At 42.2% G+C, this 17,785-nt stretch overlaps 1 protein-coding gene across 2 annotated transcripts in view; it reads left to right on the top strand.

Moving 5' to 3' along the window:
• ep400 (E1A binding protein p400) overlaps positions 1-17,785 on the top strand; it is a 231,378-nt gene that overhangs the window by 119,660 nt on the left and 93,933 nt on the right. For both annotated transcript variants that reach the window (XM_034169641.1, XM_034169640.1), the window contains one exon: positions 6,658-6,827. In XM_034169641.1, the coding sequence (XP_034025532.1) occupies positions 6,658-6,827 (170 nt within the window). The remainder of the gene's footprint in view (positions 1-6,657; positions 6,828-17,785) is intronic.

Here is a 17,785-nt window from a genome sequence, read left to right as displayed (position 1 = left end):
AATGGGAGGCAGAGCCTTCAGCTTTCAGGCTCCTCTCCTGTGGAACCAGCTCCCAATTCAGATCAGGGAGACAGATACCCTCTCTACTTTTAAGATTAGGCTTAAAACTTTCCTTTTCGCTAAGGCTTATAGTTAGGGCTGGATTAGGTGACCCTGGACCATCCCTTGGTTATGCTGCTTTAGACGTAGACTGTGGGGGGGTTCCCATGATGCACTGTTTCTTTCTCTTTTTGCTCCGTATGCATCACTGCATTTAATCATTAGTGATCGATCTCTGCCCCCCTTCACAGCATGTCTTTTTCCTGGTTCTTTCCCTCAGCCCCAACCAGTCTCAGCAGAAGACTGCCCCTCCCTGAGCCTGGTTCTGCTGGAGTTTTCTTCCTGTTAAAAGGGAGTTTTTCCTTCCCACTGTAGCCAAGTGCTTGCTCATAGGGGGTCGTTTTGACCGTTGGGGTTTTTCATAATTATTGTATGGCCTTGCCTTACAATATAGAGCGCCTTGGGGCAACTGTTTGTTGTGATTTGGCGCTATATAAGAAAAAAGTTGATTGATTGATTGATATGGTACTACGAGGTCCCTAAGATAAGATGGGACCTGATTATTCAAAACCTTACAAGTAAGAAGAAGAATTTTAAATTCTATTCTAGAATTAACAGTAAGCCAATGAAGAGAGGCCAATATGGGTGAGATATGCTCTCTCCTTCTAGTCCCCGTCAGTACTCTAGCTGCAGCATTTTGAATTAACTGAAGGCTTTTTAGGGAACTTTTAGGACAACCTGATAATAATGAATTACAATAGTCCAGCCTAGAGGAAATAAATGCATGAATTAGTTTTTCAGCATCACTCTGAGACAAGACCTTTCTGATTTTAGAGATATTGCGTAAATGCAAAAAAGCAGTCCTACATATTTGTTTAATATGCGCTTTGAATGACATCCTGATCAAAAATGACTACAAGATTTCTCACAGTATTACTAGAGGTCAGGGAAATGCCATCCACAGTAAGGATCTGGTTAGACACCATGTTTCTAAGATTTGTGGGGCCAAGTACAATAACTTCAGTTTTATCTGAGTTTAAAAGCAGGAAATTAGAGGTCATCCATGTCTTTATGTCTGTAAGACAATCCTGCAGTTTAGCTAATTGGTGTGTGTCCTCTGGCTTCATGGATAGATAAAGCTGGGTATCATCTGCGTAACAATGAAAATTTAAGCAATACCGTCTAATAATACTGCCTAAGGGAAGCATGTATAAAGTGAATAAAATTGGTCCTAGCACAGAACCTTGTGGAACTTTATAATTAACTTTAGTCTGTGAAGAAGATTCCCCATTTACATGCACAAATTGTAATCTATTAGACAAATATGATTCAAACCACCGCAGCGCAGTGCCTTTAATACCTATGGCATGCTCTAATCTCTGTAATAAAATTTTATGGTCAACAGTATCAAAAGCAGCACTGAGGTCTAACAGAACAAGCACAGAGATGAGTCCACTGTCCGAGGCCATAAGAAGATCATTTGTAACCTTCACTAATGCTGTTTCTGTGCTATGATGAATTCTAAAACCTGACTGAAACTCTTCAAATAGACCATTCCTCTGCAGATGATCAGTTAGCTGTTTTACAACTACCCTTTCAAGAATTTTTGAGAGAAAAGGAAGGTTGGAGATTGGCCTATAATTAGCTAAGATAGCTGGGTCAAGTGATGGCTTTTTAAGTAATGGTTTAATTACTGCCACCTTAAAAGCCTGTGGTACATAGCCAACTAACAAAGATAGATTGATCATATTTAAGATCGAAGCATTAAATAATGGTAGGGCTTCCTTGAGCAGCCTGGTAGGAATGGGGTCTAATAATCATGTTGATGGTTTGGATGAAGTAACTAATGAAAATAACTCAGACAGAACAATCGGAGAGAAAGAGTCTAACCAAATACCGGCATCACTGAAAGCAGCCAAAGATAACGATACGTCTTTGGGATGGTTATGAGTAATTTTTTCTCTAATAGTTAAAATTTTGTTAGCAAAGAAAGTCATGAAGTCATTACTAGTTAAAGTTAATGGAATACTCAGCTCAATAGAGCTCTGACTCTTTGTCAGCCTGGCTACAGTGCTGAAAAGAAACCTGGGGTTGTTCTTATTTTCTTCAATTAGTGATGAGTAGAAAGATGTCCTAGCTTTACGGAGGGCTTTTTTATAGAGCAACAGACTCTTTTTCCAGGCTAAGTGAAGATCTTCTAAATTAGTGAGACGCCATTTCCTCTCCAACTTACGGGTTGGAGGGATGAAATGGAGGTGTAAGAGACACTAGGTGTTCACAGGAAACATTTATTTCTGTATGTATTTATTTATTTATTTATTTATGTTCATTGTTAGTTGCGTTTATATTTTCTGTTGTGTTTCTATTCAGGTTCTTTTTGTCTCTTTCTTTAAAATTGTATATAATAATCATTAGATTATTAATATATAAACAAAAATAAATGTAAGAAATATTACAATTTGAAAACAAATGCACCCGAACGTGATGACAGCTGCAATTGCTAAATGCTAACTTTTAACATTGAAAATGCTATAGACATGCTAAGCAAGACAAGCAACAGATCGAAGCATTGCTTCAATCTGCGAACCACTGCTTCGATTGGTTCAAGGTTCAGAGCAAAGCTGCGCTGCAGAAAAGTTGATCATGGACCCTCTGCAGGGTCTGAAATCAGTGTAGAGAAATTATCATTTTCCTGACAAACACTCCTCAAAACAACGGCCACTCTGAAGGACCGATAACACAATCGTTAAGCATAAAGCTTATTGATGTCGGTGGATCGAATCATTTCTTAACGATACCCGAAAGGAATCGGTTCTCGATACCCATCCCTACTAAATGCTAACGTTACAAAAAGTAGTGAAGGACTGGGTTGCTTGACGCAAGGGCGTTTCGCTTCAGATCACAGAAGTTTCCTCAGCTAAAATTCTTGCTCTGGTGGTCTGAATTCTGTCTTGACTCTTGTATAGAAATTGCGTAATGCCGCCCGCCTCTACAAGAGTCAAGACAGAAGTCAGACCACCAGAGCAAGAATTTTAGCTGAGGAAGCTTCTGCGATTTGAAGCGAAACGCCCTCGCGTCAAGCAACCCAGTCCAGTCGAAGATTCAAGCTTCTCTACTATGGAAACCACCTGGACAACTGAGAGCCTACACAGAAACGTTACAAAAACTAAGCAAATGATAAAAATCTGTCAAGAACTACAAAACGAAATAAGGATGAATTGAGGTTTTCGGTGTCATTCGTTCAGATTTTGCAACAGTTTAAAAATCCTGACGAAGCGCCAGCTGCAGGAACAAAGCTGCGCGAAGCTTAAATGATCAAATCAAATCAATTTTATTTATATAGCTCCAGATCACAACAAGCAGTTGCCCCAATGCGCTTTATATTGTAAGGCAAAAGCCATACAATACCAAACGATGCCAACAAAAGTCCAGATTTCTTGTTTCGTTTGGGCTTCGTTGCCCTTCGTTAAGTGTCGTGTGACCGGGACATAAAGCCTAATTTGTGCTTCTCCATCTCTGTAACCCCGTGGCCATGCAATGACGTCGACGTGCGCGTGACCTTTTTAAAGTTCTCTGTCATGTCTTAATGCAATTTGCTGCAGGAACAGCGGCTTTTTTCTGGATCAGTTTGTCCCTCAAAGAGCTCCACTTCTTTATACAATCATCAAACTCCAAACCAGCGGTCCAGGACGTGTAATTTCCCTCCATGAGTTGCAGGTCACTTGAGTGCCTTTTTCTGACTCTATGTTCTGAAGTTGGTCATATTTGTGGACTTTTCTGCCAAATGTATTTGATCCATAGTTGAAATGTAATCGGCAGGCGCACTGCAAACACTATTAAAATATGACGGGAGAGGAAGGAGTGAAAACACAAAAGTGACCAATCACAGCCCTTTGTGGTCTCTGTTGTTTAGCAGGTGCACGTCAGGCTCTGGGGAGGGTTCACAGAGGGCCGTGATCTAAAGCGGTTCTCTTTGGTTTGGTTATGTGTGAAACTTAACACCTTACTACAGTGCAGGCAGAAAGCAGCATTTTATGAATTATCGCCGGGTCTGAGCACAGTTCGGAAAAAATAAACGGCCGGGCTTTTAATCACATAAATACGGTGTCCAGTTTCCTCAAATTGGCAAATGTCAGTGCTGAACTTCATTTCATACGTCTCTTACTGTACACGTCTTGACTGCTCTGTCCGGCACGTGAGAGGAATTTTTAATGGAAATACATTGTGATCGGACACGACGGTTTGTCTGACGTGAGTGAAAATCCATCATACAAAATCCGTTATATACAGTGTTTATTACATTGTTGTTTATTCAGAGCATTGGGACTTTTTTGTACAATGACAATTTTGGCGAGTTTAATGTAGGTGTGTGTGTGTATGTATGTATATATATATATATACATCCATCCATCCATTCATTTTCTTCCGCTTTATCCAGAGTCGGGTCACGGGGGCAGCAGCTCAAGCAAAGCCGCCCAGACCTCCCGATCCACACACACCTCCCCAGCTCCTCCTCTGGCGTTCCCAAGCCAGCCGAGAGATGTAGTCCCTCCAGCGTGTCCTGGGTCTTCCCCGGGGCCTCCTCCCAATGGGACGTTCCCGGAACATCTCTCCAGCGAGGCGTCCAGGGGGCATCCGGAAAAGATGCCCGAGCCACCTCAGCTGGCTCCTTTCGACGTGGAGGAACAGCGGCTCGACTCCAAGCTCCTCCCGAGGGACCAAGCTCCTCACCCTATCTCTAAAGGAGCGCCCAGCCACCCTGTGGAGGAAACTCATCTCGGCCGCTTGTACTCGCGATCTCGTTCTTTCGGTCATGAGCCAAATCTCATGACCATAGGTGAGGATCGGAACGTAGATCGATCAGTAAATCGAGAGCTTTGCCCCCCTACTCAGCTCTCTCTTCACCACGACGGTCCGATAGAGCGACCTCATCACTGCAGATGCTGCACCGGTCCGTCTATCGATCTCACGCGCCATCCGTCCCTCACTCGTGAACAAGACCCCGAGATACTTAAACTCCTCCACTTGAGGCAAGGACACTCCACCGACCTAAGGGATGTAACGATACACAGAAAATCATGGTTCTGAGGTCACGGTTCAGTTCATTTTTGGTACAGTATGGGAACAAAATGCAAAACCTGGTTTTGTATTTTGCCTGGTAATAAGTTAAATAAACTGCCTGGTAATAAGTTAAATAAAATGTTCTCAAATAAACAACAAATGCATGAAATATTATAAAAATACAATCCAAGTAAACAACTTTTAATAAAACCCTTCCACAAGTAAAGAGCAGCACGTTTCCAGCATGAAGTCCTGTTCAATTTTATTCAACCTTCATATTTTTAGCCAGAAAAATTAGCTTGTCCAAAACTGTCACACTCTATAAGGGATTTTTTAAGAGAATTAATATTAAAGAATCCCTTTACTTTGGCAAATTTATTTTATTTTCTATCTCTTTCTATTAACTGCTCATTTAATGTTTGTTAATATATCTTTTTAAATAAAGTTTTGAAAACAAAACATTGTGAGAGAGGCAAAAAAAGTGAGTAAAACCACCTTAAAAATATTTAGAACCACAAATAAATTTGATTGTTGGTTTGTTTATTTATTTTGCCATTAAAATTGACCATCACTAAATAAAATAAAATAACTTCTCAAGGCCAGGGCTTCTCAAAGTCTGGGGACTATTTAATCACAGCTCAGCAAATGAGGTCAGTAGGCTGAGTGAGTCCGAGTGAGGAGGATTGTAGATATCCCTCCGCTCAGCGCTTTCAGGCTGCTGCAGGCAGTGGAGGAGGGGGAGACCCGCTGCCGCTCGGTGACAACAGAGACTTTCACTTTCAGTCGCCAAACATCAGAAAAGTCTCCGGTAACGCCAGGAAAAGTAGCTAGATTTGTCACTAGTCACTTTTGAGAAAATAAGTCAAGAGGGTTTGGAAAGTCACCAGATTTAGCGAGAATGTCGCTAAGCTGGCAACAGTGAATGTAAACACACAAAACGTGAGCTCACCCGTGCGCAGCCCTGTTCTGAACCGAATGTCCCGTACCGAAACGGTTCAGTACAAATTCATGTACCGTTTCACCCTTTACACATACACACACACACACACACACATACATATATATATATATATATATATATATATATATATATATATACACACACACACGGCTATTTGCAACCGTAATCCAGCACTAACGTCTGCAACGCATCAGACACGAAGGGGTTACATGGTCAAATGTTGACATCTGCGTTGCAACGTGGTCAGGGCATGGAATATTACATCAAATGTGAAACGGTCAAATATTTTGCCACCGTCAAATCAATATTTTATGGTCAGAAATCTCACACGATTTCCCAGTTAGATTTGCGGAACAAATGTAACTGGATTAGAATTAAGTTCTTTAGGGTATTCCGGCAAAAACCTGTTAATTTGAAACAGTGAGGCTGTGCTCAGGTTGATTTGAGACTGTTTGACCTCGTTAACCTGAAGAACACCAGCAGTCACATCTTGGACTGCTCACAGTCTCTTGCACACGTGGAGTTGTTGTTGGTCCTTTTAAGATGATTGCATTTAATTGTTCTTTGTTTGTTTGTTTGTTTGTTTTGATCCAAAGGTAAACTGGAGGCTGTTGCCATTCTGCTGCAGAAGCTTCGGTCAGAGCGCCGCCGTGTCCTGATCTTCACCCAGATGTTGAAGATGCTGGACATCCTGGAGGCCTTTTTGGATTACAGGCAGCTCACGTACGTGCGGGTGGATGAAAGTATCACTCCTGAAGAACGGCAGGTAAAATCTTTACCACACTGACACCACAGTAGGTCTGCAATCACTGACTCCTACTAGACAGAGTTGGGGACCAAAATCCAGTTCCACTTTGGCAGTGGTTCCTCTCTATCTAGCCTCCTCTCTATCAGTGGTACCATCTCTATCTGCCAGACCAAAGCAGAATGCAGATCTTGGTGCCCTGTAAGGTTTGTACCTGAGAGCTACTGAGAACACAAACCAACCAAAAGGCCCAACAGTTGGACCAGATGTGATTAAGGAATGTCTTTCTAAGCAGCTGAGGCTGAAGGGCTAAAGTGCATCCCACATGCTTCAGACACGGTTTGAAGCACCATCAGATTCAAATCCCAGTCTGGGCAACTTTTAATGCGTGTCTCCATTTCTCTTACTATAAACACTTAGAAAAAAAAATGCCAAAATGTCTGTTTAACAAAAGCAAATAGCTGTGAAGAGGCCCGTTTCTGTTACTACAGAGGCAACATTAATACCACGCAACTCTGGTTCTGAAATGTTTGACATTAAAAGTATTTTAACACTAAGGCAGGACAAGCTTCATCCTGAACAGTTTTACTGTGAAAATCAATGTGTAACTGTTCCATGCAACAGTTTCTAATGTGTTACCTAAAACCTGCTTGTTTAAAAAAAAAAAAAAAAGTCTTGAGGTGAACCAAAAACCTGTCCACAGTTTGGATCCTGTTTCTGTATGGGGTTAAACTGGAAACAAACAAGAAAAAAAAAACTGTCCTGTATGTATTGGCTTGTCATGAGAATTACATCCACTAGGGATGTAATAAAATCATCAGTATTTATTTATTTTTCCATCTCTGTTAGCAGGATTACATCGAAACGACTGCACAGATTCTCACCAAATTTGTGCTACAAATAGATATTACGGCATGAAAGACTCCACTGAATTTGGGAGGTGATCTGGATCCAGATTGGTGGATGTTAGAAATCTCTGATTGCTCTTGTTACTATGTGAACTTATTGTTCAATACAAAAAGGCAACCGTGATGACTTTACTGGCCTTGAGACATCAATGTTTACATGCGTGTTTGTTTTCATAAGTTAGCAACATTTCAGTGAGTCGTGCTTCTTCTGTCCGTCTCCTCTCGTGCTTTCTGCAGGAGGCGGGTCAGTCCGTTTGTCTGAGATGTGCGGTGCAACAGCGAGCCAGCCAATGGATATGAGGCACCCACATTATTCCATCCAGAAACTTTAAAGAATAAGTGGAACTGGTTAAATCCTTTTTTCTTCCAAAATATGAACTAAAAAGCCAAAGTGCCCTGATCCTTGTTGGTGTTGAACAGAATCTTTCGCGGATCTGCAGATTGCCAACTTTTTCTGGATTTCTGAGTCATTTCTGAAAGCAGCGTTAATCCATTGAGAAAAATTGCGGGGAGGGGTGGAGGTGCAGAGGGGCCAGCTGTGCTTGTTAAACCTTTCCTCATTGCTGAAACTGCAAGATAAAGATGTCATTGGTTACTTTTTCTACAACAATAAACTTTCAGCCAATCAGAATCATATCTAAAGTCACTGAAAGTACCTGGATGCGGACATTTTGATTTTCTGCAAGTTTTGATCTGTCGAGCTGCGTCTGTAACATGACCAAAATTACAGAGAGAGAAGACGAAGACCGCATTAAAGAGATCGATAGTGGCATAAAAAAGGTTGAAGGGGACACGTTTTGACCGGGAGGTGGACGTGAATGGGACAAAGGCAAGACTGTGAATTTGTCCGCAAGGCTGAGCTTCCCGGTAAAGCCCTCTGCACATTATGTTCGGATTTCATCAACAAAACACTGGAAGAACACTGCAAGATGAAGAAACCTCACTAAATTAATACTAAACGGACTCATCTGCCTGGCTCCAGAAGAGCGCAGAAGAGGCCCAGCAAGCCCCAAAGCCCACAGCACTCATACTGGTAAGGGGAGTGCTGAGAATCAGAATCAGAAGAATCGCCTTTATTGTTATTATAATTTGCATTATGAGATTTGAGTGCAACTCCAAAAATGTTCTTTCCGTGGTGCGAGTAATTTTTAGCCAATATAAAGAGTGAAATTTAACGATAAATTATTCAGAGTACATGTACAACTAATATAAATATAAGATTAAATAAAATAAAATGTGTACCAAGTAAAATGTAAAATGAGAATTATATACAACTGTGGAATCATATTGCATGGGAAAATTGCCCATGGTTTACAGATATTGCACAAGAAACTTGAAGGTGTGGATTAGAGTGATTTGTTATTGTTCAGTGCAGTGATCGCTCTGGGGAGAAGCTGTCCCTGAGTCTGTTTGTCCTAGTTTTGTTTGACCTATACCGTTGGTTGGAGGGTCGTAGGTCAAACAGGTGGTTGTTGGGGTGGGATGTGTCTTGCTGATGCTGGCAGCTCTGCTGAGGTAGCTGGCAATGTCTTCCAGGCTGGGCAGAGAGCAGCCAGTGATCCCCTGGGCCGTTTTGATCACCCTCTGCAGTACTCTGTCTGCTGCTGAGCACCCCCCGTACCACGCTGTGATGCAGTACATCAGAATGCTCTTGATGGTGGCTCTGTAGAACAACACCGGCAGCTTCTCCTCCAGATTGTTCCTCCTGAGCACCCTCAGGAAGTGGAGTCGCTGCTGGGCTTTCTTCACCACCACTGTGGTGTTGGCAGTCCAGGAGAGGCTGTCAGAGAGCTGCACTCCCAGGAACCTGATGGAGCTGATCCTTTCCACACAGTCCCCTTGGGTGTAGAGTGGGGCTGGGTCAGCCCTGTTCTTCCTGAAGTCCAGGATTATTTCTTTTGTTTTTGTGGTGTTCAGCGGCAGGTTGTTAGGTGAACACAGTGGTATCATCTGCAAACTTTATGATGGTGTTTGTGGGATGGGTCGAAGAGCAGTCGTGTGTGTAAAGGGTGAACAAGAGGGGGCTCAGTACACAGCCTTGAGGGGAACCGGTGCTGAGTGTGATGGTGGAGGAAAGGTGGGGGCGGACTGTGGGCGGTTTGTGAGGAAGTCCTTGATCCACTGCCAGATGGGGGTGGAGATGCCCAGATGTGTCAGTTTCTGGACCAGGATCTCCGGGATGATGTGGTTGAAGGCTGAGCTGAAGTCCAGGAAGTGCATCCTCATATAGCTCCCCTGGTGCTCCAGGTGGCTCAACGCGGTGTGGAGCGCTGTGGTGATAGCATCCTCTGTGGAGCAGTTTGCCCTGTAGGCAAACTGGTGGGGATCCAGAGTGGGAGGCAGACAGGCTCTGATGTGCTGAGAGACCAGTCTTTCAAAGCACTTCATGACCACAGGTGTAAGTGCAACAGGCCTGTAGTCATTCAGCTCTCCACTGCTGACTTCTTTGGGACTGGAATGATGGTGGAGGATTTGAGGCAGTGTGGAATGATGGCCTGCGACAGGGACAGGTTGAAGATGCAGGTGAAAACTCCAGCCAGTTGGTGAGCACACGCTTTGAGTACCTTTCCAGGTACACCATCAGGGCCGGCCGCCTTCCTGGAGTTCACCGCCTTCAGCACACGTCTCACTTTGTGTTCCTGAAGTGTTAGTGTGCTAGTACTGGAGGGTGGTGGGTGTGGAGTTGCTGCTGGTCTGTCAGCTTCGAAGTGGGCAAAGAAGTGGTTCAGCTCCTCTGCCAGCGAAGCATCAGACTGAGCATTTCCTGGGTTGTTGAGCTCCTGACACGGTCAGTGACCGAACATCCAACGCTCAGGTGCGTGTCCAATAACTCCTTTCATGCAACGAAAAAATGTGCTTACAATCAGTGAAATTTTTAAGTGTGGCACAGTTATTTATACTGTGGATGTACTGAAGTGAAATTCAGCGCTGCAAAGCCTCTGTTTGTATACTGATTTTCATCAAAATTTGTTTCCACATTTCATTTATTTTGTCATATAAAACCACTAAATTAAAAAAACTAACATTTTTGGCTTTAGCTTGACACGAAAACTCACGTCTTCTCAAAACGTGACCGTGTGGAATAAAACAAACAAATCCTTCTTTTGTGGCGTATAACTGCAGCCTACATGCTTATTGCTGCACTGCTGCCCCCTTCTGCATCAGTCTGTTATAGCAGCACTAATTCCGCTCGATGAGTCCAGTGACTTTCAAGTATTTAAAAAGCAAACACTTTCCCCTCTCACTTGACCTGATACCTAAAATATTTCCTACACAAACTTCTTTCAGGTCTTCCAATTGATTTCCTTTAGTTTTTACTCTTTAATAGATAAACCATTAAAAAATGACGAGATATATTTTTGCCTGCATACTGAAATCATCCTGTATCAATTTTCTTTTTATTTTGGTGAATTTGATAGGCTGCAGTGCAGCTGGTGCTCAGGACGTGTGCTTTTTAATGATTCTATGCTCTTTGTGCCTGTGGGGTTTTCCTGCTGACTGACATCAGCAGTTTGGGTGAAACTCACATGGTGTGATTTCAGAATTTATTATGGGCCAATAATGTGTAAGCAAACTTTTTACATGTAAATATTAATAAAGTCACTGTTTTATACCACAAATATTGTTGTTTTGATAGGTTTTAATTTCTCTATAAGATTTACACATACTTACATGGTGTTTCAGTATATTTCAGAGCTCATTGCAGGTTCAGGAAAGAATAGTTTTGACAAGTTGTATGCTCTGTATGCACCACTCTGCATTTAATCATTAGTGATCGATCTCTGCTCCCCTCCACAGCATGTCTTTTTCCTGGTTCTCTCCCTCAGCCCCAACCAGTCCCAGCAGAAGACTGCCCCTCCCTGAGCCTGGTTCTGCTGGAGGTTTCTTCCTGTTAAAAGGGAGTTTTTCCTTCCCACTGTAGCCAAGTGCTTGCTCACAGGGGGTCGTTTTGACCGTTGGGGTTTTACATAATTATTGTATGGCCTTGCCTTACAATATAAAGCGCCTTGGGGCAACTGTTTGTTGTGATTTGGCGCTATATAAAAAAATAGATTGATTGAAGTTCACTCACATCTGTCCAATGCTGTGGCATTTATAGTAAGTACATTTGCTACAGTACGAGGCAGATATCACTGACAGAAGGTCTACATAGACAGATTCTTTTATTGCAGTCAGGTTTCATGAAATTAGGTCTCTCTGGTGGCTCTGAAATGCCTCTAAAATGCTCTGAAAGTTCACTGATTAATCCATCTGTTCAAAGTGATAGTAATCAGTGAAATCACCTTTTGGAGTCAGTGTCTGCAAAGAAAACCTGCACCCTCTTGGCCCTTTCTGGAACAAGTTGCCCACAGTGCCACCTGAGAAATCAAAGGTCATGGACATTCAGTGTTGGTTTTTTCGGCGTTGTCGCTTATTTGTAGAAAGTTCTCCAGTTCTCTAATTTAAATTTTTCAGTTTGTTTTCATTTATATAGCGCCAAATCACAATGGAGTTGCCTCAAGGCGCTTCACACAAGTCAGGTCTAACCTTACTAACCCCCAGAGCAACAGTGATAAGGAAAAATATCCCTCTGAGGAAGAAACCTCAAGCAGACCAGACTCAAAGGGGTGACCCTCTGCTTGGGCCATGATACAGACACAAATTACAGAACAATTCACAAAACGAATAAACAGGAAATGTTGTTGGTGCACAGGACAGGAGGGTTTTCAGCACAAATGCAACCTACCTGGATGGAGCTGCACCTTAAACAGAGAGAAATAACACAATCAGGCATCAGAAAGACAAGAAATACAGTATAATTTCTGGAGCTGCACCTTAAACAGAGAGAAATAAAACAATCAGGCATCAGAAAGACAAGAAATACAGTATAATTTCCAGCATTAAACAACAAGAAAAACAGGATACTAAGGTGATCGCCGGCCGCTAGTCCTAAGCTTCACTAAAAGACCCAGAATTTAGGTAAAGGTGAGGCCGCGGCATGCTCCATTTACTAATAAAAATGAATTAAGAGTAAATAGCGCTATGCCAGTATGCTAGCCATACGAAAGGGGAAATAAGTCTCCACAGAATCTGACTGTTTTATTGACGTAGGGAGATCATTCCACAGAACAGGGGCACGATAAGAGAAAGCTCTGTGACCTGCAGACTTCTGATTTACCCTAGGGACACAAAGTAGTCCTGCACCCTGAGTACGTAAAGCCCGGGCCGGTACGTAAGGTTTAATTAGGTCAGCTAGGTAGGGAGGTGCCAGTCTATGAACAATTTTATAGACTAGAAGCTGAACCTTGAACTCTGATCTCACTGGGACAGGAAGCCAGAGAAGAGACGCTAAAATGGGTGTAATGTGGTCAAACTTTCTGACAGCAGTCTGACAGCAGCATTTTTAAACAATTGGAGAGCCCTAATGCTGGACTGCGGTAAACCAGAAAATAGAACATTGCAGTAGTCCAATCTAGAAGAGACAAACGCATGGATCATGGTCTCAGCATCAGCCATAGACAGGATGGGGCGAATCTTCACTATATTTCGCAGGTGGAAGAAAGCAGTCCTAGTAATATTTCTAATGTGGATGCATGGATGGATGAGATTTATTGTCATTGTCATTACAAGTGCAACAACAACGAGATTACGTCCACACTCACATTTCCACAGACAAGATACAGCAATTAATCCACAATTATTGTTTACCGTAATAATGGCACACATCAGAATTAAGAAAACGCATATACATTTGACATTGTTTATGTGCACTAAACTTAAAACAGTCTGTTTTCCAAATTCAGGCAATGTGAGTGTGTGGTAGCTGCTGCAACAGGAGTCGCACTGCCGCTAGCTTGGCGGGAACGGGGACCTGCCGCAGCTAAAACTGCGCAGCCCCCGGAGGGGAGAAGGGGTGGCGTGAGCGGTGGCTGGGATGTCACTGCCCTCGCGGGAGTCCCAATCTGACTATCCTCCAAGCTGGAGGTCAAAGGACAATGTAGGATCAAAAATTACCCCAAGGTTCCTCACTTTGTCAGTGTGATGTATGACACACGAGCCTAGGCTGAGCGTTAACTGGTCAAATTGATGCCAGTGTGTCACTGGACCAAGAACCATCTTTTCAGTCTTATCAGAGTTTAAAAGTAGGAAGTTTCTAGACATCCAATTTGTCGCTGATGCAAGGCAATCTTCTAAGGATTTTATGTAAGTGAGATTACCAGCAGTTATCAGCATGTATAACTGAGTATCATCTGCATAGCAGTGAAAGGTAATCCCAGAATGCTGCAATATGTGCCCAAGTGGTGCTATATAAAGGGAGAAAAGCAGGGGGCCTAAGACGTACCCCTGTGGAACCCCAAAGTTCATGTCACTAAGGTTAGAGGTAGTGTTACTGTACAAAACACAGTGAGAAGGACTGGTCAAGTATGACGTCAGCCATGCAAGGGCACTCCCAGTAATCCCAAAATGATTTTCCAGCCTATCAAGTAGAATATGATGATCCACTGTATCAAATGCAGCACTGAGATCTAACAGCAACAGAACCGTAGTGGTGTCCGAATCCATTGTAAGCAGAAGATCATTCACCACTTTAGTGAGAGCCGTCTCTGTGGAATGATATTTTCTAAAAGCAGACTGCAGTGGCTCAAAGAGATTATTCTCAGTAAGATAGTCAACGAGCTGCCGTGACACCACTTTTTCCAGAATTTTAGAGAAAAATGATAGATTTGTTATCGGCCGATAGTTTGTCAATACATTAGGGTCAAGATTAGGTTTCTTAAGTAATAGTTTAATCGCTGCAGATTTGAAACATTTTGGAACAGATCCAGAAGTTAAAGAAAGATTAATAATTCCAGCACAGTCAGCCTAAGAGTGGGCCACAGGTCCTTAAACAGTTTTGTTGGTATAGGATCAAATAAACAGGTTGTGCTTTTTGTTGACATTACGAGTTTTGTCAGCATGTCTAGAGAGATACTATCAAATTCTGTAAATCTAGGTAATACCTCAGTAGTGGTACCCACCTCAATAGCAGGGTGTAGTGGCTGGGTTAAGGCATGCTGGGATATGTTTAACCTAATGTCCTGTATTTCCTTCTCAAAGTAATCCAGGAAATCTTGTGCTGTAAAAGGAGAGCCAATTACAGGTGGTTGTCCTTGAATAAGTGTTGCCACCGTGTTGAACAAGAACTTTGAGTTATGCTTGTTTTTGTTGATCAAATCAGAGTAGTAGGTCCACTTTGTAGCCAATAATGCATGCTTATAGCCTAAGATAGCATCATGCCACGCACGGTGGAATACTTCTAACTTTGAACTATGCCATTTCTGTTCTAGACCTCTAGCCTTAGGTCATGCAAGTAATCATTGAACCAAGGTGACTGTGATTTGGGTGAGCGCAGTTTTAACACAGGTGGTGCAATCATCAATCAATCAATCAACTTTTTTCTTATATAGCACCAAATCACAACAAACAGTTGCCCCAAGGCGCTCCATATTGCAAGGCAAGGCCATACAATAACCATGAAAAACCCCAACGGTCAAAACGACCCCCTATGAGCAAGCACTTGGCCACAGTGGGAAGGAAAAACTCCCTTTTAACAGGAAGAAACCTCCAGCAGAACCAGGCTCAGGGAGGGGCAGTCTTCTGCTGGGACTGGTTGGGGCTGAGGGAAAGAACCAGGAAAAAGACATGCCGAGAAGGGGGGCAGAGATCGATCACTAATGATTAAATGCAGAGTGATGCATACGGAGCAAAAAAAGAAAGAAACAGTGCATCATGGGAACCCCCCACAGTCTACGTCTAAAGCAACATAACCAAGGGATGGTCCAGGGTCACCCGATCCAGCCCTAACTATAAGCCTTAGCGAAAAGGAAAGTTTTAAGCCTAATCTTAAAAGTAGAGAGGGTATCTGTCTCCCTGATCTGAATTGGGAGCTGGTTCCACAGGAGAGGAGCCTGAAAGCTGAAGGCTCTGCCTCCCATTCTACTCCTACAAACCCTAGGAACCACAAGTAAGCCCGCAGTCTGAGAGCGAAGCGCTCTAATGGGGTAATATGGTACTATGAGGTTCCTAAGATAAGATGGGACCTGATTATTCAAAACCTTATAAGTAAGAAGAAGAATTTTAAATTCTATTCTAGAATCAACAGGAAGCCAATGAAGAGAGGCCAACACGGGTGAGATATGCTCTCTCCTGCTAGTCCCCGTCAGTACTCTAGCTGCAGCATTCTGAACCAACTGAAGGCTTTTTAGGGAACTTTTAGGACAACCTGATAATAAAGAATTACAATAGTCCAGCCTAGAGGAAATAAATGCATGAATTAGTTTTTCAGCATCACTCTGAGACAAGACCTTTCTGATTTTAGAAATATTGCGTAAATGCAAAAAGGCAGTCCTACATATTTGTTTAATATGCGCTTTGAATGACATATCCTGATCAAAAATAACTCCAAGATTTCTCACAGTATTACTAGAGATCAGGGAAATGCCATCCAGAGTAACGATCTGGTTAGACACCATGCTTCTAAGATTTGTGGGGCCAAGTACAATAACTTCAGTTTTATCTGAGTTTAAAAGCAGGAAATTAGAGGTCATCCATGTCTTTATGTCTGTAAGACAATCCTGCAGTTTAGCTAATTGGTGTGTATCCTCTGGCTTCATGGATAGATAAAGCTGGGTATCATCTGCGTAACAATGAAAATTTAAGCAATACCGTCTAATAATACTGCCCAAGGGAAGCATGTATAAAGTGAATAAAATTGGTCCTAGCACAGAACCTTGTGGAACTCCATAATTAACTTTAGTCTGTGAAGAAGATTCCCCATTTACATGAACAAACTGTAATCTATTAGACAAATATGATTCAAACCACCGCAGCGCAATGCCTTTAATACCTATGACATGCTCTAATCTCTGTAATAAAATTTTATGGTCAACAGTATCAAAAGCAGCACTGAGGTCTAACAGAACAAGCACAGAGATGAGTCCACTGTCCGAAGCCATAAGAAGATCATTTGTAACCTTCACTAATGCTGTTTCTGTACTATGATGAATTCTAAAACCTGACTGAAACAATCGGAGAGAAAGAGTCTAACCAAATACCGGCATCACTGAAAGCAGCCAAAGATAACGATACATCTTTGGGATGGTTATGAGTAATTTTTTCTCTAATAGTCAAAATTTTGTTAGCAAAGAAAGTCATGAAGTCATTACTAGTTAAAGTTAATGGAATACTCAGCTCAATAGAGCTCTGACTCTTTGTCAGCCTGGCTACAGTGCTGAAAAGAAACCTGGGGTTGTTCTTATTTTCTTCAATTAATGATGAGTAGAAAGATGTCCTAGCTTCACGGAGGGCTTTCTTATAGAGCAACAAACTCTTTTTCCAGGCTAAGTGAAGATCTTCTAAATTAGTGAGACGCCATTTCCTCTCCAACTTACGGGTTATCTGCTTTAAGCTACGAGTTTGTGAGTTATACCACGGAGTCAGACACTTCTGATTTAAAGCTCTCTTTTTCAGAGGAGCTACAGCATCCAAAGTTGTCTTCAATGAGGATGTAAAACTATTGACGAGATACTCTAGCTCCCTTACAGAGTTTAGGTAGCTACTCTGCTCTGTGTTGGTATATGACATTAGAGAACATAAAGAAGGAATCATATCCTTAAACCTAGTTACAGCGCTTTCTGAAAGACTTCTAGTGTAATGAAACTTATTCCCCACTGCAGGGTAGTCCATCAGGGTAAATGTAAATGTTATTAAAAAATGATCAGACAGAAGGGAGTTTTCAGGGAATACTGTTAAGTCTTCTATTTCCATACCATAAGTCAGAACAAGATCTAAAATATGATTAAAGTGGTGGGTGGACTCATTTACTTTTTGAGCAAAGCCGATAGAGTCTAATAATAGATTAAATGCAGTGTTGAGGCTGTCATTCTCAGCATCTGTGTGGATGTTAAAATCGCCCACTATAATTATCTTATCTGAGCTAAGCACTAAGTCAGACAAAAGGTCTGAAAATTCACAGAGAAACTCACAGTAACGACCAGGTGGACGATAGATAATAACAAATAAAACTGGTTTTTGGGACTTCCAATTTGGATG

The sequence above is a fragment of the Thalassophryne amazonica genome, chromosome 5, assembly GCF_902500255.1.
Source record: "Thalassophryne amazonica chromosome 5, fThaAma1.1, whole genome shotgun sequence".
In the NCBI taxonomy this organism is placed as follows: Eukaryota; Metazoa; Chordata; class Actinopteri; order Batrachoidiformes; family Batrachoididae; genus Thalassophryne; species Thalassophryne amazonica.
Note: the sequence above shows the minus strand (reverse complement) of the source record. Positions and strands in the feature narration are given on the sequence as shown.